A 19,361-nucleotide genomic window follows, 5' to 3' on the forward strand; every position below is an offset into this window, starting at 1 on the left:
GCTCTCTGGGAGGCCGAGGCGGGAGGATCGCTCGAGGTCGGGAGTTGGAGGCCAGCCTGAGCAAGAGCGAGACCCCGTCTCTGCTATAAACAGAAACAAACTAATTTGCCGACTGAAAAATATATAGAAAAAAAAAAAACGAGCCGGGCGTGGCGGTGCGTGCCTGTAGTAGTCCCAGCTACTCGGGAGGGAGGCCGGGGCGGGAGGATCGCTCGAGGCCAGGAGTTGGAGGCCAGCCTGAGCAAGAGCGAGACCCCGTCTCTGCTATAAACAGAAACAAACTAATTTGCCGACTGAAAAATATATAGAAAAAAAAAAATGAGCCGGGCGTGGCGGCGCGTGCCTGTAGTAGTCCCAGCTACTCTGGAGGGAGGGAGGGAGGCCGGGGCGGGAGGATCGCTGGAGGCCAGGAGTCGGAGGCTGCTGTGAGCGAGGCTGACGCCTGTCCTGCCCCTCCGGGCCTCCCTCCCACTCGTCCTCCCTCCTTGCCTCAGCGCCCGGCTTGGATCTTCCCCAGGGGCAGAAAGCAGCCCTCCCAGGTTGAGGCCGGCAAGCAGCCTCCCAGGTTGAGGCCGGCCTCTGCCTTCCTCCTCCGCAGGGCGGGTTTGAGTACAAGCGTGCCATCGTGGACTGCATCATCAGCATCATCGAGGAGAACTCGGAGAGCAAGGAGACGGGCCTGTCGCACCTGTGCGAGTTCATCGAGGACTGCGAGTTCACCGTGCTGGCCACGCGCATCCTCCACCTGCTGGGCCAGGAGGGGCCCAAGACCAACAGCCCCTCCAAGTACATCCGCTTCATCTACAACCGCGTGGTGCTGGAGCAGGAGGAGGTCCGCGCAGGTGCGGAGGCCCCCGCGGGGGGGCGGGGAGCGCTCCCGTCCGGGGTGGGACGTTGTCTTGTTATCGTCTTAGTTGTTATTGAAGTCGGCTGCGTTCTCGTTCGTTGTTTCTGTTTTCGTTGTCGTCGTCGTCGTTGTTATAGCTGAACTCTGGGGGCTCTCGGCTTGTCCTTTTGGGTTGTTGGCTGCTTTTTTATTTTTGTTGTTGTCGAACTTGGCTTGTTCTCGTTTCTTGTTTTTGTTTTCCTTGTTGTTGTTGTTGTTGTTGCCGAACTGGGGCTCTTGGCTTGTTCTTTTGGTTGGTTGCTTTTTTATTTTTTATTTATTTTCTTTTTTTTGAGACAGAGTCTCGCTTTGTTGCCCAGGCTAGTGTGAGGGCCGTGGCGTCAGCCTCGCTCACGGCAACCTCAAACTCCTGGGCTCAAGCGATCCTCCTGCCTCAGCCTCCCCAGTAGCTGGGACTACAGGCATGCACCACCATGCCCAGCTAATTTTTTCTATATATATTTTTTAGTTGGTCAGTTAGTTTCTCTCTATTTTTAGTAGAGACAGGGTCTCACTCAGGCTGGTTTCGAGGCTGGTTTCGAACTCCGGACCTTGAGCAATCCGCCTGCCTCGGCCTCCCAAGAGCTAGGATTACAGGCGTGAGCCACCGCGCCCGGCCATGCTTTTTTATTTTTATTGTTGTCGAACTTGGCTTTTTCTCGTTTGTTGTTTTTATTTTCGTTGTTGTTGTTATTATTATTGCTGAACTGGGGCTCTTGGCTTGTTCTTTCGGTTGTTTGTTTTTTATTTTTATTATTATCGAAATTGGCTTGTTCTCGTTTGTTGATTTTATTTTGATTCTTATTATTATTACTGAGCTGGGGCTCTTGGCTTGTTCTTTTTTGTTTGTTTTTTTATTGTTATTGTTATTGAAGTTAGCCTTTTGGCTTCTTCTTTTTAGTTTCTTTGTTTTTCATTTTTATTGTTATTGAACTTGGGCTCTTGGTTTGTTCTTTTTTGTTCGTTTTTTTATTTTTACTGTTATTGAACTTCAGCTCTCGGCTTTTTCTTTTTTGTTTGTTTGATTTTTATTTACGTTATTATTATTATTATTATTGAACTTGTCCCCTTGGAATGTTCTTTGTTGTTTTTTATTTTGTTATTACTGAAATTGGCCTCTTGGCTTGTTCTTTTTTGTTGTTTTTATTTTTATTTTTTTTATTATTATTGTTGAACTTGGGGTTCTTGGCTTGTTGTTTTTTTATTATTTATTATTTTTATTTATTTATTTATTTATTTTTTGAGACAGAGTCTCCCTCTGTCGCCCGGGCTACAGTGAGTGCCGTGGGGTCAGCCTCGCTCACAGCAGCCTCCAACTCCTGGCCTCCAGTGAGCCTCCTGCCTCAGCCTCCTTCCTGAGTAGCTGGGACCACAGGCATGCGCCACCACGCCCGGCTCATTTTTTATATATTTTTTTAGTTGGCCAATTAATTACTTTCTATTTATACTAGAGACGGGGTCTCGCTCTTGCTCAGGCTGGTTTCCAACTCCTGACCTTGAGCAGTCTGCCCGCCTCGGCCTCCCAGAGTGCTGGGATGACAGGCGTAAGCCACCGCGCCCTGCCTAAATTTTTATTATTATTATTGAACTTGTCCTCTTGGCTTGTTTTTTTGGTTGGTTTATGTTTATTATTATTATTATTATTATTATTGAACTTTTAAGACAGTCTCACTTTGTTGCCCAGGCTAGAGTGCCATGGCTTCAGCCTCACTAACTAACGGCAGCCTCCGACTCCTGGCCTCGAGCGAGCCTTCTGCCTCAGCCTCCCTCCCGAGTAGCTGGGACTACAGGCATGCGCCACCACGCCCGGCTCATTTTTTTTTTTTTAATATATATTAGTTGGCCAATTAATTTTTTTCTATGTTTAGTAGAGACGGGGTCTCGCTCTTGCTCAGGCTGGCCTCGAATTCCTGTCCTCTAGCGATCCTCCTGCCTCGGCCTCCCAGAGTGCCGGGATGACAGTCGTGAGCCACTGCGCCCGGCTGAAATTGAGGCAGTTTGGATGTGGAAGGTGACAGGCCTGACATTGTAGCCAACTTCTGTAGCCTCATCTTAGTGATTTTGAAAATATCTCCTGAGGCCGGGCATGGAGGCTCACGCCTGTCATCTCAGCACTCTGGGAGGCCGAGGCGGGAGGACCGTTTGAGGTCAGGAGTTCGAGACTGGCCTGAGCAAGAGCGAGAGCCCGTCTCTACTAAAAATAGAAAGAAATTAATTGGCCAACTAAAAACATACAGAAAAAAATGAGCCGGGCGTGCTGGCGCGTACCTGTAGTCCCCGCTCATCGGGAGGGAGGCTGAGAAGGGAGGATCACTCCAGGTTAGGAGTTCGAGGCCAGCCTGAGCAACAGCCAGACCCCGTCTCTGCTATAAAAAAAATGAGAAAGAAATTAGTTGGACAACTAAAAGTATATAGAAAGAAAAATGAGCCGGGCGTGGTGGCGCGTGCCTGTAGTCCCAGCTACTCGGGAGGGAGGCCGAGGTAGGAGGATCGCTGGAGGCCAGGAGTTCAAGACCAGCCTGAGCAAGAGCGAGACCCCGTCTCTACTAAAAACAGAAATAAATTAATTGGCCAACTAAAAATACATAGAAAAAATGAGCCGGGCGTGGTGTCGCATGCCTGTAGTCCCAGCTGCTCGGGAGGGAGGCCGAGGCAGGAGGATCGCTCGAGGCCAGGAGTTCGAAACCAGCCTGAGCAAGCGGGAGACCCCGTCTCTACTAAAAATAGAAAACAATCAGGCAACTGAAAATACATAGAAAAAATTAGGCAGGGTGGTTGCACATGCCTGTAGTCCCAGCTACTCGGGAGGGAGGCCGAGGCAGGAGGATCGCTCGCTCGAGGCCAGGAGTTGGAGGCTGACGCCAAGGGGGTGACAGAGTGACTCTCTGTCTCAAAAAACAAACAAACAAACACAAAAGAGAAAGAAAATCGCTCCTGGGAGCCCAGGTCGGGAGCCACAGCCCCACCCGGCCTCTGTTCCCTCTGAGTGCATGAAGAAGTGGAGGCCCAGGAGGAGGCCAGGGTCCTCTCAAAGGCACTCACTGCCTTGGTGGTGACTTGGGGCCTCCTTCCTGGGTCTCTCTTGTGCCCCCGGGGGTTCTGAGGGTGGGGCCGGAAGTTCGAGAACATTCGCGGTCCCGGTGGGGGAGGCGAGGTCCGGGTGGGGGAGGCCCCGGGTGAGAGTCCCGTTGTCCTTCCTCCACGCAGGCGCCGTGAGTGCCCTGGCCAAGTTTGGAGCCCAAAACGAGGAGATGCTGCCCAGCATCCTGGTCCTGCTCAAGAGGTCAGTCCCCGCCCGGCTGCGATCCGCGACCCGCGACCTGCGACCTGCGACCCGCACCCGCCACCCCCGGCCCTTCCTTTTTTTTTTTTTTTTTTTTTTGAGACAGAGTCTCACTTTTGTTGTCCAGGCTAGAGTGAGTGCCGTGGCGTCAGCCTCGCTCACAGCAACCTCACACTCCTGGGCTCAGCGATCCTCCTGTCTCAGCCTCCCGAGTAGCTGGGACTACAGGCATGCGCCACCATGCCCGGCTAATTTTTTTTTTTCTATATATATCAGTTGGCCAATTAATTTCTTTCTATTTATAGTAGAGACGGGGTCTCGCTCTTGCTCAGTCTGGTCTCGAACTCCTGACCTCGAGCGATCCACCCCCGCCTCGGCCTCCCAGAGTGCCGGGATGACAGGCGTGAGCCACCGCGCCCGGCCTCTCCTGTTTTTTTTTTTGTGTGTGTGTTAATGATAGACGACGACGACGGGGCGATAGTAATTTTGTTTTGTTTTATTTTATTTTGTTTCTATTAAAAATAGAAATTAATTGGCCAGCTAAAAACATACAGAGAAAACGAGCCGGGCGTGGTGGCGCATGCCTGTAGGCCCAGCTACTCGGGAGGGAGGCCGAGGCGGGAGGATCGCTGGAGGCCAGGAGTGGGAGGCCAGCCTGAGCAAGAGCGAGACCCCGTCTCTACTAAAAAAAATAGTAAGAAATTAGCCAAACAAGTAAAAAAGGAAAAAAACGAGCCGGGCGTGGTGGCGCATGCCTGTCGTCCCCGCTACTTGGGAGGGAGGCCGAGGCAGGAGGCTCGCTAGAGGTCAGGAGATGGAGGTCAGCCTGAGCAAGAGCCAGACCCCGTCTCTACAAAAAAAAAAAAATAAGAACGAAAGAAAGAAACGAGCTGGACGACTAAAAATATATAGAAAAAAAAACTAAGCCGGGCGTGGTGGCGCGTGCCTGTCGTCCCAGCTACCCAGGAGGGAGGCCGAGGCGGGAGGCTCGCTCGAGGCCAGGAGTCGGAGGCCGCTGTGAGGGAGGCTGACGCCACGGCGCTCACTCCGGCCCCGGCGACAGAGCGAGAGACTCTTGTCTCCAAAAAAACACGTATGTATTAAAGCAATTTTTAAAAAAAAACCCCAAACGTCCCACAAGAGCCCCCTGCCACCCCGGGGGCGTGTCCCCAGCCCCGAGCAGCAGGTGTTGTCGCCGCAGGTGCGTCATGGACGATGACAACGAGGTGCGGGACAGGGCCACCTTCTACCTGAACGTCCTCGAGCAGAAGCAGAAGGCCCTGAACGCTGGGTACATCCTCAACGGTGAGGCCTGGCTTTCCCTGTCCTCCACTCCCGGCCTCCACCTGTCCCCCTGTCTCCCCCCCTCCCGGCCTCCACCTGTCCCCCTGTCTCCCCCCCTCCCGGCCTCCACCTGTCCCCCTGTCTCCCCCCTTCCCGGCCTCCACCTGTCCCCCTGTCTCCCCCCCTCCCGGCCTCCACCTGTCCCCCTGTTTCCCCCCTTCCCGGCCTCCACCTGTCCCCCTGTTTCCCCCTTCCCGGCCTCTACCTGTCCCCCTGTCCTCCCTCCCAGCCTCTACCTGTCCCCCTGTCCCCCCTCCCAGCCTCCACCTGTCCCCCTGTCCCCCCTCCCGGCCTCCACCTGTCCCCCGGTCCTCCCCTCCCGGCCTCCACCTGTCCCCCGGTCCTCCCCTCCCGGCCTCCACCTGTCCCCCTGTCCCCCTGTCTCCCCCCCTCCCGGCCTCCACCTGTTCCCCTGTCTCCCCCCCTCCCGGCCTCCACCTGTCCCCCTGTTTCCCCCCTTTCCGGCCTCTACCTGTCCCCATTTCCCCCCTTCCCGGCCTCCACCTGTCCCCCTGTTTCCCCCCTTCCCGGCCTCCACCTGTCCCCCTGTTTCCCCCCTTTCCGGCCTCTACCTGTCCCCCTGTCTCCCCCCCTCCCGGCCTCCACCTGTCCCCCTGTTTCCCCCCTTCCCGGCCTCCACCTGTCCCCCTGTTTCCCCCCTTCCCGGCCTCCACCTGTCCCCCTGTTCCCCCCTTTCCGGCCTCCACCTGTCCCCCTGTTTCCCCCCTTTCTGGCCTCTACCTGTCCCCCTGTCTCCCCCCCTCCCGGCCTCCACCTGTCCCCCTGTTTCCCCCCTTCCCGGCCTCCACCTGTCCCCCTGTTTCCCCCCTTTCCGGCCTCTACCTGTCCCCATTTCCCCCCTTCCCGGCCTCCACCTGTCCCCCTGTTTCCCCCCTTTCCGGCCTCTACCTGTCCCCCTGTTCCCCCCTTCCCGGCCTCCACCTGTCCCCCTGTCTCCCCCCCTCCCGGCCTCCACCTGTCCCCCTGTTCCCCCCTTTCCGGCCTCCACCTGTCCCCCTGTTTCCCCCCTTTCCGGCCTCTACCTGTCCCCCTGTCTCCCCCCCTCCCGGCCTCCACCTGTCCCCCTGTTCCCCCCTTTCCGGCCTCCACCTGTCCCCCTGTTTCCCCCCTTTCCGGCCTCTACCTGTCCCCCTGTCTCTCCTCCCGGCCTCCACCTGTCCCCCTGTCTCCCCTCCCGGCCTCCACCTGTCCCCCTGTCTCCCCTCCCGGCCTCCACCTGTCCCCCTGTCTCTCCTCCTGGCCTCCACCTGTCCCCCTGTCTCCCCTCCCAGCCTCCACCTGTCCCCCTGTCTCTCCTCCCGGCCTCTACCTGTCCCCTTGTCCCCCTTCCCGGCCTCTATCTGTCATCCTCCCCGTCCGGCCTCCACCTGTCCCCCTGTCTCTCCTCCCGGCCTCTACCTGTCCCCCTGTCTCCCCTCCCGGCCTCCACCTGTCCCCCTGTCTCTCCTCCCGGCCTCTACCTGTCCCCTTGTCCCCCCTCCCGGCCTCTACCTGTCATCCTCCCCGTCCGGCCTCCAGGTCTCACGGTGTCCATCCCGGGCCTGGAGCGGGCGCTGCAGCAGTACACTCTAGAACCTTCCGACAAGCCCTTCGACCTCAAGTCTGTGCCCTTGGCCACCGCCCCCACCACCGAGCAAAGAGCAGGTGACGCCGGGGACCGCCAGCTCCCCTGCCCCCCTCCCTGGGGGCCTCTAGTTGGAGGCCGGGCGGAGGCCCGGAGGCCAGTCCAGGGCACCGGGGTGGCCGGGGTCCTGCGGGCCGGGGGGGACCCGTCTCTCGGGAGGCTGGGGTTTGTGGCCCCGGCGTGGTGGCACGGGGGGGGGGGGGGGGGCGGTGACACCCAGTGACCCCCGAGACCCTCGGCCACCACGCCTGTCTGTCCCCGCAGAAAACGCCCCGATCGCGGCGGTCAAACAGCCCGAGAAGGTGGCGGCCACCCGGCAGGAGATCTTCCAGGGTGAGTGGCCGGTGGGGGGGGCCCGGGCCACCCCGTCCCGTCTGGAGGCCCAGGACGGAGGATCGCTCAAGGTCGGGAGGTCGAGGCCAGCCTGAGCAAGAGCGAGACCCCGTCTCTCTATTATAAGTAGAAAGAAATGAGCTGGGCGACTAAAAATATATACAGAAAAAAAACGAGCCGGGCGTGGAGGCGCATGCCTGTAGTCCCAGCTACTCGGGAGGGAGGCCGAGGAGGGAGGATCGCTGGAGGTCAGGAGTTGGAGGCCAGCCTTGAACAAAAGTGAGGCCCCATCGCTACTAAAAAAAAATAGAAGGAAATTATCCAGACAGCTAAAAAGATATAAGAAAAAAAAAAAAAAAACGAGCCGGGCGTGGTGGCGCATGCCTGTAGTCCCAGCTACTCGGGAGGGAGGCCGAGGCGGGAGGATCGCTGGAGGCCAGGAGTTGGAGGCTGCGGTGAGAGAGGCTGACGCCGCGACACTCTAGCCCGGGCAACAGAGTGAGACTCTGTCTCAAAAAACCATGAGAAGGCCAGGGTGCAGTGGCTCACTCCTGTCAGCCCAGCACTGTAAGAGGCCAAGGCGGGAGAATCGCTCGAGGTCAGGAGGTCGAGGCCAGCCTGAGCAAGAACGAGACCCCCGTCTCTACTAAGAAAAAAAAAAAAGAGAATAAATGAGCTTGCCGACTAAAAATATATATTAAAAATGAGCCGGGCGTGGTGGCGCATGCCTGTAGTCCCAGATACTCGGGAGGAGGCTGAGGTGGGAGGATCGCTTGAGGCCAGGAGTTTGAGGCCAGCTTCAACAAGAATGAGACCCCATCTCTCTAAAAAAAAAAAAAATAGAAATTATCCAGACAGCTAAAAAGGTATAGAAAAAAAAATGAGCCGGGCATAGTGGCTAATGCCTGTAGTTTTGGCTACTCGGGAGGGAGGCTGAGGCAGGAGGATCGCTCGAGGTCATGAGGTCGAGACCCGCCGGAGCAAGAGCGAGACCCCGTCTCTACTGGAAAAGAAAAAAAAAAGAAATAGAAAAAAATGAGCTGGACGACTAAAAATATATTTTAAAAAAACGAGCCGGGCATGGTGGCGCATGCCTGTCGTCCCAGCTACTCGGGTGGGAGGGAGGCCGAGGCAGGAGGATTGCTCGCTGGAGGCCAGGAGGTCAAGGCCAGCCTGAGCAAGAGCGAGACCCCGTCTCTGCTAAAAAAAGTACAAAAAAATGAGCTGGACAGCGAAAAATATAAAAATATAAATAGAAAAAACGAGCCGGGCGTGGTGGCGCATCCCTGTCGTCCCAGCTACTCGGGAGGGAGGGAGGCTGAGGCAGGAGGATCATCGCTGGAGGCCAGGAGTCGGAGGCTGCTGTGAGCGAGGCCGACGCCACGGCGCTCACTCCATCCAGCCCCGGTGACGGAGCGAGCCTCTCTTGCTTCACGAGGCCCCGGCCAGTGGTCCTCCCGGGAGGCGGGGAGGCTGAGGAGGCTGAGCGGCCCCGGCCTCTGCCTTTCAGAGCAGCTCGCGGCCGTGCCCGAGTTCCGGGGCCTGGGCCCCCTCTTCAAGTCCTCGCCCGAGCCCGTGGCCCTCACGGAGTCCGAGACCGAGTACGTCATCCGCTGCACCAAGCACACCTTCCCCGAGCACATGGTGTTCCAGGTGAGCCCGGGCGGGGGGGCGGAGGCCCAGCGGGGAGGCCGGCCGGCGGGTCGGTGGATCTGGCCCGGAGGGACGGGGGTGTCCTCAGCCTCCTCCCCGGCCCCGTCCAGTTCGACTGCACCAACACGCTCAACGACCAGACCCTGGAGGACGTGACGGTGCACATGGAGCCCACCGAGGCCTACCAGGTGCTGTGCCAGGTGCCCGCCCGCAGCCTCCCCTACAACCAGCCCGGCACCTGCTACACCCTGGTGGCCCTGCCCAGGGACGACCCCACCGCAGGTGAGGCCCCCGTGGGTGCGGAGGCCCCGGCCATCAGGGACCGAGGGGAGCCTGGAATCCTTGAACCCGCTCTTGGCGACTCCTTCATGTCAGTCTCTTTTTCTTTCTTTTTTTTTTTTTTGTCTTTCAATGTTTTTATCTTTTTTTTATTTTTTTATTTTGTTGAATGTCTTTTCCTTTTTTTTCTTTCTTGATCATTAAATCTTTTTCTGTTTGTCTTTTTATTTCATTTTGTTTAATTTCTGTTTTCGTTCCTTTTTTTTGTTTTGTTTTGTTTTCTTATATATCTTTTGTAATTACGTTAAATGGTCTTTTCCTTTTTTTCATATCCTTCTTTTCTTTTTTTTTTAATTTCTTTTTCCATTTTCTGTTTTCTTTTTTTTTTATCTTTTGTATAATTTTAATTTCTCTTTTTTCATTTCATTTTTTTGTTTCCTAAGCCTTTTTTAATTTTAATTTCTGTTTCTTTTCTATTTTCTTTTTCTTATATATTTTTGGTAATTATGTTAAATGGTCTTTTCCTTTTTTTCATTTCCTTCTTTTCTTTTTCTTTTTTTTTAGTTTTGTTTAATTTCTTTTTCCATTTTCTGTTTTCTTTTTTTTTTATCTTTTGTATAATTTTAATTTCTCTTTTTTCATTTCATTTTTTGTTTCCTAAGCCTTTTTTAATTTTAATTTCTGTTTATTTTCTATTTTCTTTTTCTTATATATTTTTGGTAATTATGTTAAATGTCTTTCCCTTTTTTTCATTTCCTTTTTTTTTTTCTTTTTTTGTAGTTTTGTTTAATTTCTTTTTCCATTTTCTGTTTTCTTTTTTTATCTTTTGTATAATTTTAATTTCTTTTCTCTTTTTTCATTTCATATTTTTTAATCCTTTTTTAATTTTAATTTCTTTTTTTGTTCTATTTTCATTTTTTAAATATTTTTTGTAATTATGTTAAATGTCTTTCCCTTTTTTTGTTTCCTTTTTTCTTTTTCTTTTTTTAATTTTGTTTAATTTCTTTTTCCATTTTTCTGTTTTTTAAATCTTTTCTATAATTTTAATTTCTTTTCTTTCTTTTCGTTTCATTTTTTCTTTTTTCATCCTTTTATAATTTTGTTTAATCTCTTTTCTTTTTTTGTTCTATTTTCGTTCTTTTAAATATTTTTTTTGTAATTATGTTAAATGTCTTTCCCTTTTTTTGTTTCCTTTTTGTCTTTTTCTTTTTTTTTAATTTTGTTTAATTTCTTTTTCCATTTTCTGTTTTTTTATCTTTTCTATAATTTTAATTTCTTTTTGTTTCATTTTTTCTTTTTTGATCCTTTTTCTATTTTGTTTAATCTCTTTTCTTTTTTTGTTCTATTTTCGTTCTTTTAAATATTTTTTGCAATTATGTTAAATGTCTTTTCCTTTTTTTCTTTTTTAATTTTGTTTAATTTCTTTTTCCATTTTTCTGTTTTCTTCTTTTTTTTTTTTTTTTTATCTTTTCTGTAATTTTAATTTCCCCCTGGGGCGGGTGACACCGTAACCGCTGGGCCTCTTTCCCCTTCCCCCCTCCCCCGCCCCCCCCCCCAGTGGCCTGCACGTTCAGCTGCGTGATGAAGTTCACCATCAAGGACTGCGACCCGACCACCGGGGAGACCGATGAGGAAGGCTACGAGGATGAGTACCTGGTAAGGGTCTCGCGACCCGAGGCTCAGCCTCGTTCTGGAACCCTTTTCTTGCTGTTCTCTCCTTAAAATCCCTTTTTTTTTTTTTTTTTTTTTGGAGTCAGAGTCTCTCACTCTGTCGCCCGGGCTAGAGTGAGCGCCGTGGCGTCAGCCTCGCTCACAGCAGCCTCCGACTCCTGGCCTCAACCGATCCTCCTGCCTCAGCCTCCCTCCCGAATAGCTGGGACTACAGGCGTGCGCCACCACGCCCGGCTCAGTTTTCCCAGATATTTTTAGTTGTCTAGCTCATTTCTTTCTATTTTTTTTTGTTTTGTTTTGTTTTGTTTTTAGTAGAGACAGCGTCTCGCTCTTGCTCAGGCTGGCCTCGACCTCCTGACTTCGAGCGATCCTCCCGGCTCGGCCTCCTCCCAGAGTGCTGGGATGACAGGCTGGCTAATTTTTTCTACATATATATATATTAGTTGGCCAATTAATTTCTTTCTTTTTTTTTTTTTTTTGAGACAGAGTCTCGCTTTCTTGCCCAGGCTAGAGTGAGTGCCGTGGCGTCGGCCTAGCTCACAGCAACCTCAAACTCCTGGGCTCAAGCGATCCTCCTGCCTCAGCCTCCCGGGTAGCTGGGACTACAGGCATGCGCCACCATGCCCAGCTAATTTTTTGTATATATATTTTAGTTGGTCAATTAATTTATTTCTATTTTTGGTAGAGACGGGGTCTCGCTCAGGCTGGTTTCGAACTCCTGACCTTGAGCAATCCGCCCGCCTCGGCCTCCCAAAGTGCTAGGATTACAGGCGTGAGCCACCGCGCCCGGCCAATTAATTTCTTTCTATTCTTTTTAGTAGAGACGGGGTCTCGCTCTTGCTCAGGCTGGCCTCGAACACTCCCGACCTCGAGCGATCCTCCCACCTCGGCCTCCTCCCAGAGTGCCGGGATGACAGGCGTGAGCCTCCGTACCGGGCCCGGCCGGGGCGATTTCCGTCGAAGGGACGCCCCTCGCCCGGGGGGAGGGGGCGACTCTGAGGCCGTGTCCCCAACGCTCGTGCAGGTCTCCGCGCCAGCGGGCTGCCGGTTAGGGACCCGCAGGAAGGGGCGAGGGGATCGGTTCACAGCCGAGGCCCTGGGCTGCGGGGATCCGGGGAGTCCCCCTCTCTCTCCCCCGGTCTTGGGGGGACACATGGGTCCCCAACGTGACCCTCCATGTCTCTCTCGCCAGCTGGAAGACTTAGAGGTGACTGTCGCCGACCACATCCAAAAGGTCATGAAGATGAACTTCGAGGCCGTCTGGGATGAGGTCGGGGACGAGTTCGAGAAGGAGGAAACCTTCACCTTGTCCACCATGAAGACCCTCGAAGGTAAAAACCCTGGGAACAGGCCGGGGGCGGAGGCTCACGCCTGTCATCCCGGCACTCTGGGAGGCCGAGGCGGGAGGATCGCTCGAGGTCAGGAGTTCGAAACCAGCCTGAGCAAGAGCGAGACCCCGTCTCTACTAAAGATAGAAAGAAATTAATTGGCCAACTAATACATATAGACAAAATTAGCCAGGGATGGTGGCGCATGCCTGTAGTCCCAGCTACTCGGGAGGGAGGCTGAGGCAGGAGGCTCGCTGGAGGCCAGGAGTCGGAGGCTACTGTGAGCGAGGCTGACGCCACGGCACTCACTCTAGCCCGGGCAATAGAGCGAGACTCTGTCTCAAAAAAAAAAAAGAATAAAAAAGAAAAAAAAATACAAGATTACTTTCTTCCCCATTTAAAATAAATAAAAGAACAAAAAGTAAATAAAGGAATAAAAAATAAAAGAATAAGAAAGAGAAAAAAAATACAAGATTACTTTCTTCCCCATTTAAAATAAATAAAAGAACAAAAAGTAAATAAAGGAATAAAAAACAAAAGAATAAGAAAGAGAAAAAAAAATACAAGATCACTTTCTTCCCCATTTAAAATAGAAAGGAAAGAAATAAAACAACAAAAATTAATTAAAGGAAAGAAATAAAAGAACAAAAAGTAACTAAAAGAATAAAAAATAAAAGAATAAAAAAAAAACAAGATAACTTTCTTCCCTACTTAAAATAAAAAGGAAAGAAATAAAACAAAAAAAGTAATTAAAGGAAAGAAATAAAAGAACAAAAAGTAATTAAAGGAATGAAAAAGAAAAGAATAGAAAAGAAAAAAAATTAACAAGATCACTTTCTTCCCCATTTAAAAGAAAAAGGAAAGAAATAAAAGAACAAAAAGTAATTAAAGGAATAAAAAATAAAAGAAGAAAGAAAAAAAAATTAACAAGATCACCTTCTTCCCCATTTAAAAGAAAAAGGAAAGAAATAAAAGAACAAAAAGTAATGAAAGGAATGAAAAAGGAATAAAAAAGAAAAAAATTTACAAGATCACTTTCTTCCCCATTTAAAAGAAAAAAGAAAGAAAACAACAAAAAGTAATTAAAGGAATAAAAAAGAAAAGAACAAGAAAGAAAAAATACAAGATCACTTTGTTCCCCATTTAAAAGAAAAAGGAAAGAAATAAAAGAACAAAGAGCAATTAAAGGCACAGAAAATAAAAGAACAAGAAAGAAAAAGAAAAAAAACCCATAAGATGACTTTGTTCCCCATTTAAAATAAAAACAAGAGAAACAAAAGAAGAAAATATATAATTCAAAGAATAAAATCTTTAAAAAAAAAAAGAAGAAGAACAGAGAGGAGCGGAGCGTGGCTCGCAGCGGGGGGTGTTGGGGACGGTGGCGTCGCGGGCCCGGCCCGAGTGGGCCCCTCACTCGGACGTGTCCCCGCAGAGGCCGTGGGCAGCATCGTGAAGTTCCTGGGCTTGCACCCCTGCGAGAGGTCCGACAGGGTCCCGGACAACAAGAACACGCACACGCTGCTCCTGGCCGGTAAGCCCCAGGCCCAGGCGGGGAGGCCCGGTGTCCCGTGGGGTCTGGGCGTCACTTGAGCCCGGGGCCCGGGGACGCCCTGAGGGGGTGGGGGATCAAAATCCACGGAATTTAGATCTCACAGGGCGGGCCGGGCGGGCGCCGGGGGCTCACGAGCCTGTCGTCCCGGCACTCTGGGAGGAGGCCGAGGAGGGAGGATCGCTCGAGGTCAGGAGTTGGAGGCCGGCCTGAGCAAGAGCGAGATCCCCCCCCCCCACCGTCTCTACTAAAAAAAAAAAAAATAGAAAGAAATGAGCTGGACGACTGAAAATATATATAGAAAAAGTGAGCCGGGCGTGGTGGCGCACGCCTGTCGTCCCAGCTACTCGGGAGGGAGGCTGAGGCGGGAGGATCATTGCTCGAGGCCAGGAGTCGGAGGCTGCTGTGAGCGAGGCTGACGCCAGGGCGCTCACTCCAGCCCGGGCGACAGAGCGAGACTCTGTCTGGAAAAAAAAAAGAAGAAAAAATTAAAAGGCAGGCCGGGTGCGGTGGCTCACGCCTATAATTCCAGCACCCTGGGAGGCCGAGGCGGGAGGATCGCTCGAGGTCAGGAGTTGGAGGCCGGCCTGAGCAAGAGCAAGATCCCCCCTCTCTCTACTAAAAAAAATAGAAAGAAATTAATCGCCCAACTAAAAACATATATATAGAAAAAAATGAGCCGGGCGTGGTGGCGCACGCCTGTAGTCCCAGCTACTCGGGAGGGAGGCTGAGGAGGGAGGCTCGCTCGAGGTCAGGAGGTGGAGGCCAGCCTGAGCAAGAGCAAGACCCCGTCTCTAGTAAAAAAAAAAAAAATAGAAAGAAATTAATTGGCCAACTAAAAATATATATAGAAAAAAACGAGCCGGGCGTGGTGGCGCATGCCTGTCGTCCCAGCTACTCGGGAGGGAGGCTGAGGCGGGAGGATCGCTCGAGGTCAGGAGTTTTGGAGGCCAGCCTGACCCTGTATCTACTATAAATAGAAACATAATTAATTGGCCAATTAATATATATATATAAATATTTAGCCGGGCCAACTAATATACATAGAAATAATTAGCCAGCCGTGGAGGCGCGTGCCTGTCGTCCCAGCTACCAGGGAGGGAGGCCGAGGCAGGAGGATCATTGCTCGAGGCCAGGAGTCGGAGGCTGCCGTGAGCGAGGCCGACGCCACGGCGCTCACTCCAGCCCGGGCGACAGAGCCAGACTCTGTCTCAAAAAAAAAAAAAAAAAAAAAACAATTAACAAAAGGAAGTGAGATTTTACTATTATTACTATTTTTTTGGCCGATTGTTTACAAACACGGTCGAGGCCGTTCTGCCTCGGTGCCCGGCTCCCAGCTGAGCAACCGCCCCGGGGACCGTCGTTTCCGCCCAGACTGACGCAGGTCACCCCCTGGGATTTGGGGACACCTGCTCTGTGGTTTTTTAGGTCTGGGCGGGACTGTCCCCTTCCTCTGTGTTCTGCCATGCGGGCGACTTGTGACAGAGCGAGGCCCTGGGCCTTAACCTTAACCGTCCATTAATACGGCTCAACTTGGCAGAGCCCTGAAATAAATGTGGTTATAATTATTATTATTATTATTATTATTATTTGAGGCAGAGTCTCGCTCTGTCGCCCGGGCTAGAGTGCAGGGGGATCAGCCTCGCTCACAGCAGCCTCAGACTCCTGGCCTCCAGCGAGCCTCCCGCCTCGGCCTCCACCCTCCCGAGTGGCTGGGACGACAGGCATGCGCCACCATGCCCGGCTCGTTTTTTCTACATTTTTTTTTTTTTTGAGACAGAGTTTCACTCTGTTACCCAGGCTAGAGTGAGTGCCGTGGCGTCAGCCTGGCTCACAGCAACCTCCAACTCCTGGGTTCAAGTGATCCTCCTGCCTCGGCCTCCCGAGTAGCTGGGACTACAGGCATGCGCCACCACGCCCAGCTAATTTTTTGTATATATATTTTTAGTTGGTCAATTAATTTCTTTCTATTTTTGGTAGAGACGGGGTCTCGCTCAGGCTGGTTTCGAACTCCTGACCTTGAGCAATCCGCCCGCCTCGGCCTCCCAAAGTGCTAGGATTACAGGCGTGAGCCACCGCGCCCGGCCTTACATATATTTTTAGTTGGCCAATTAATTTCTTTCTATTTTTTTAGTAGAGACGGGCTCTCGCTCTTGCTCAGGCTGGTTTCGAACTCCTGACCCCGAGCGATCCTCCCGCCTCAGCCTCCTCCCTCCCGAGTGGCTGGGACGACGGGCACGCGCCGCCGCGCCCCGGCTCGTTTTTTTCTATATTATTTTTAGTTGTTTGGCGAATTCGTCTGTGTTTTCAGTAGAGACGGGGTCTCGCTCTTGCTCAGGCCGGTCTCGGACCCCTGGCCTCGAGCCAGCCTCCCGCCTCGGCCTCCCTCCCAGAGTGCTGGGATGACAGGCGTGAGCCTCCACCGCGCCCGGCCTTGTGGTCAAGTGTCATCATCGGTTTCCCTTTTTGCAGTCGAGCATAGCAAAGCCACCCAGGGGGGGCAAAGTCAAGAGGCCTTGTTAGCGTCAAGCCTGTCATCCCAGCACTCTGGGAGGCCGAGGCGGGAGGCTCGCTCGAGGTCAGGAGTTGGAGGCCGGCCTGAGCAAGAGCGGGACCCCGTCTCTAACTAAAAAATAGAAACAAATTAATTTCTCTATTAAAAAGAAATTTAAGCCAGGCGCGGTGGCTCACGCCTGTAATCCTAGCTCTTGGGAGGCCGAGGCGGGCGGATTGCTCGAGGTCAGGAGTTCAAAACCAGCCTGAGCAAGAGCGAGACCCCGTCTCTACTATAAATAGAAAGAAATTAATTGGCCAACTGATATATATATAAAAAATTAGCCGGGCGTGGTGGCGCATGCCTGTAGTCCCAGCTACTCGGGAGGCTGAGGCAGGAGGATCACTCGAGCCCAGGAGTTTGAGGTTGCTGTGAGCTAGGGTGACGCCACGGCACTCACTCTAGCCTGGACAACAAAGCGAGACTCTGTCTCAAAAAAAAAAAAAAAGAAATTTAAAAAAATAGAAAGAAACTAATATCTACAGAAAAAACAAGCCGGGCGTGGAGGCGCATGCCTGTCGTCCCAGCTACTCGGGAGGGTGGAGGCCGAGGCGGGAGGCTCGCCGGAGGCCAGGAGCCGGAGGCTGCCGTGAGCGAGGCTGCCGCCACGGCACTCCCTCCGGCCCGGGCGACACAGCGCGAGACTCTGTCCCCCCCAAAAAAAGAAAAAAAAGAGCCTTGTTGAGGGGACGCGGTCAGCCTACCTTTCCGGCCGCCTCCCTCCTCCCTGCAGCAGCAGGGCTGCCGCTGCGCCGGCCCTCGCCCCCACCGTCCCTCCCGCGCCTCTGCCGTCTTTCCCTGCAGGCGTGTTCCGCGGCGGCCACGACATCCTGGTGCGCTCCCGGCTGCTGCTTCTTGACACGGTGACCATGCAGGTGACGGCCAGGAGCTCCCAGGAGCTGCCGGTGGACGTCATCCTGGCCTCCGTGGGCTGAGGTCCCCGCGGGCGGGAGTCTGCTCCTCTCCCCTGCTGCGTCCCCCCACCCCCTCGCCTCTGCGCGTCTTCCCCAGGCCATTAGGAATCACTGCAAATAGATATTATTAGTATTATTTTTTAAAAAATTCTACCCTCCTGCCCGCCCCCCAAATCTGGGACTTTGGGGGGAATGACTTAAATTTTTTTAATTTTTTTTTTTTTTTTTTTTTTAGTAGGATGGGGATGGATATTTAAATGCTTGTCCTATAAAATCTTGTCGTCCTGCCCGGGATGGGTAAAAAAAAAAAAAAAAAGGAAGGGGGGAAGAAGGGTCGTTGGGGAGGAATGAGGGGTTCGCGCCTCCCTCTCTGGATTTCTTTTTTTCGCCGTCCCCTCCCCAAAAAAAAAAAAATAATAAGAGAAACCGTCTCAGATCCCCGAAATAAACGGTTATTGATGGGATGGGATGGATGGATGCTACCCCCGCGGGCCCGTGCTTGCTTGCCGGGGCTTCTCCCCGAAAAGATCGAGCCCCTCGGCGGGATGTCCCAGGGTTTGCGCCGTGAGAGCCCCCCCCCCACCCCGGAAAAATGAGCCCCTCAGCGGGACGTCCGAGCATTTGAGCCGTCAAAGCCCCCCGACCCCAAAAATCGAGCCCCTTAGCGGGACGTCTGAGCATTTGAGGTGTCAAAGCCCCCCGACCCCAAAAACCAGCCCCTTAGCGGGATGTCCGAGGCGTCAAAGGCCCCCGGACCCCAAAAATTGAGCCCCTCAGCAGGACGTCTGAGCATTTGAGCCGTCAAAGCCCCCCGACCCCAAAAATCTAGCCCCTAAGCGGGATGTCAGAGCATTTGCGCCGTCAAAGCCCCCCGGCCCCCCAAAATCAGCCCCTTAGCGGGATGTCCGAGACGTCAAAGCCCCCCACCCCAAAAATTGAGCCCCTCAGTGGGACGTCTGAGCATTTGAGGTGTCAGAGCCCCCCACCCCGAAAACCAGCCCCTTAGCGAGACGTCCAAGCATTTGAGCTGTCAAAGCCCCCCGACCCCCAAAACCAGCCCCTTAGCGGGATGTCCGAGGTGTCAAAGCCTCCCGACCCCCAAAACCAGCCCCTTAGTGGGACGTCCGAGCATTGGAGCCGTCAGAGCCCCCCCGACCCCGAAAAAATGAGCCCCTTAGCGGGACGTCTGAACATTCGGGCCGTCAAAGCCCGACCCTGAAGATGGTCCTTAGCAACGGTTGCCATGGTTACGCAGGGCAAAAGTCTGCACGACGACGACCCGTGTCTCATCCACGGGTCGGGACAGACGCTCTGCCCGTCCGCCCCGTCGTCGCGAGGGCTGGGGGGGGGGGCGGCTGGAGGACGGGGGGAGGTCGGTTCTAAAGGGGAAACAGAGTCTGGGGGCGGGGTCCGGAGAGGGAGGAGGACGTTCCAGTAAGTAGACGTCTTCCCTCTTTATTTGAATCCGGGGACACGGTTGTGCCGTGCTTGGAAAATAAAATAAAATGACCCGTGCCCTGAAAATCCTCAGCCCTACCGGGGTGTCTTCTTGGGGGAAAGGAAATAAATACAAGGCCCCGTCTGGTTTTTCGGGGACACACGGCAGGTGCTTCACTGTCCCCTCCCACCCCGCATTGAGACCTCACGCCACCAGGATAGAACACCTGCCTGCCTAAAAAAAAAAATGCCCTAAAGTCAGGCCCTAAAAAATAAAATAAAAAAAACACCTGCCTGCTCCGTCACCTTGGAACTCACAGCCCTTTGGTGTTTTTTTTGGTTTTTTTTTTTTTTGAGACAGAGTCTCGCTCTGTCGCCCGGGCTGGAGTGAGCGCCGTGGCCTCAGCCTCGCTCACAGCAGCCTCCGGCTCCTGGCCTCAAGCGATCCTCCGGCCTCGGCCTCCCTCCCGAGTAGCTGGGACCAC

At 52.7% G+C, this 19,361-nt stretch overlaps 1 protein-coding gene across 1 annotated transcript in view; it reads left to right on the forward strand.

Moving 5' to 3' along the window:
• The window catches only part of COPG1 (coat protein complex I subunit gamma 1), a 40,759-nt gene extending 22,884 nt beyond the window's left edge, over positions 1–17,875 (forward strand). Inside the window, exons 14-24 of the mRNA XM_075995926.1 lie at positions 599–842; positions 4,094–4,169; positions 5,371–5,474; positions 7,053–7,178; positions 7,423–7,491; positions 9,002–9,144; positions 9,255–9,426; positions 10,982–11,079; positions 12,287–12,425; positions 13,855–13,953; positions 17,330–17,875. Coding sequence (XP_075852041.1) covers positions 599–842; positions 4,094–4,169; positions 5,371–5,474; positions 7,053–7,178; positions 7,423–7,491; positions 9,002–9,144; positions 9,255–9,426; positions 10,982–11,079; positions 12,287–12,425; positions 13,855–13,953; positions 17,330–17,460 — 1,401 coding nt within the window. The 3' untranslated portion in view covers positions 17,461–17,875. The remainder of the gene's footprint in view (positions 1–598; positions 843–4,093; positions 4,170–5,370; positions 5,475–7,052; positions 7,179–7,422; positions 7,492–9,001; positions 9,145–9,254; positions 9,427–10,981; positions 11,080–12,286; positions 12,426–13,854; positions 13,954–17,329) is intronic.
• Positions 17,876–19,361: the final 1,486 nt, after the last annotated feature.

Source organism: Microcebus murinus, chromosome 20, assembly GCF_040939455.1.
Source record: "Microcebus murinus isolate Inina chromosome 20, M.murinus_Inina_mat1.0, whole genome shotgun sequence".
NCBI lineage: Eukaryota > Metazoa > Chordata > Mammalia > Primates > Cheirogaleidae > Microcebus > Microcebus murinus.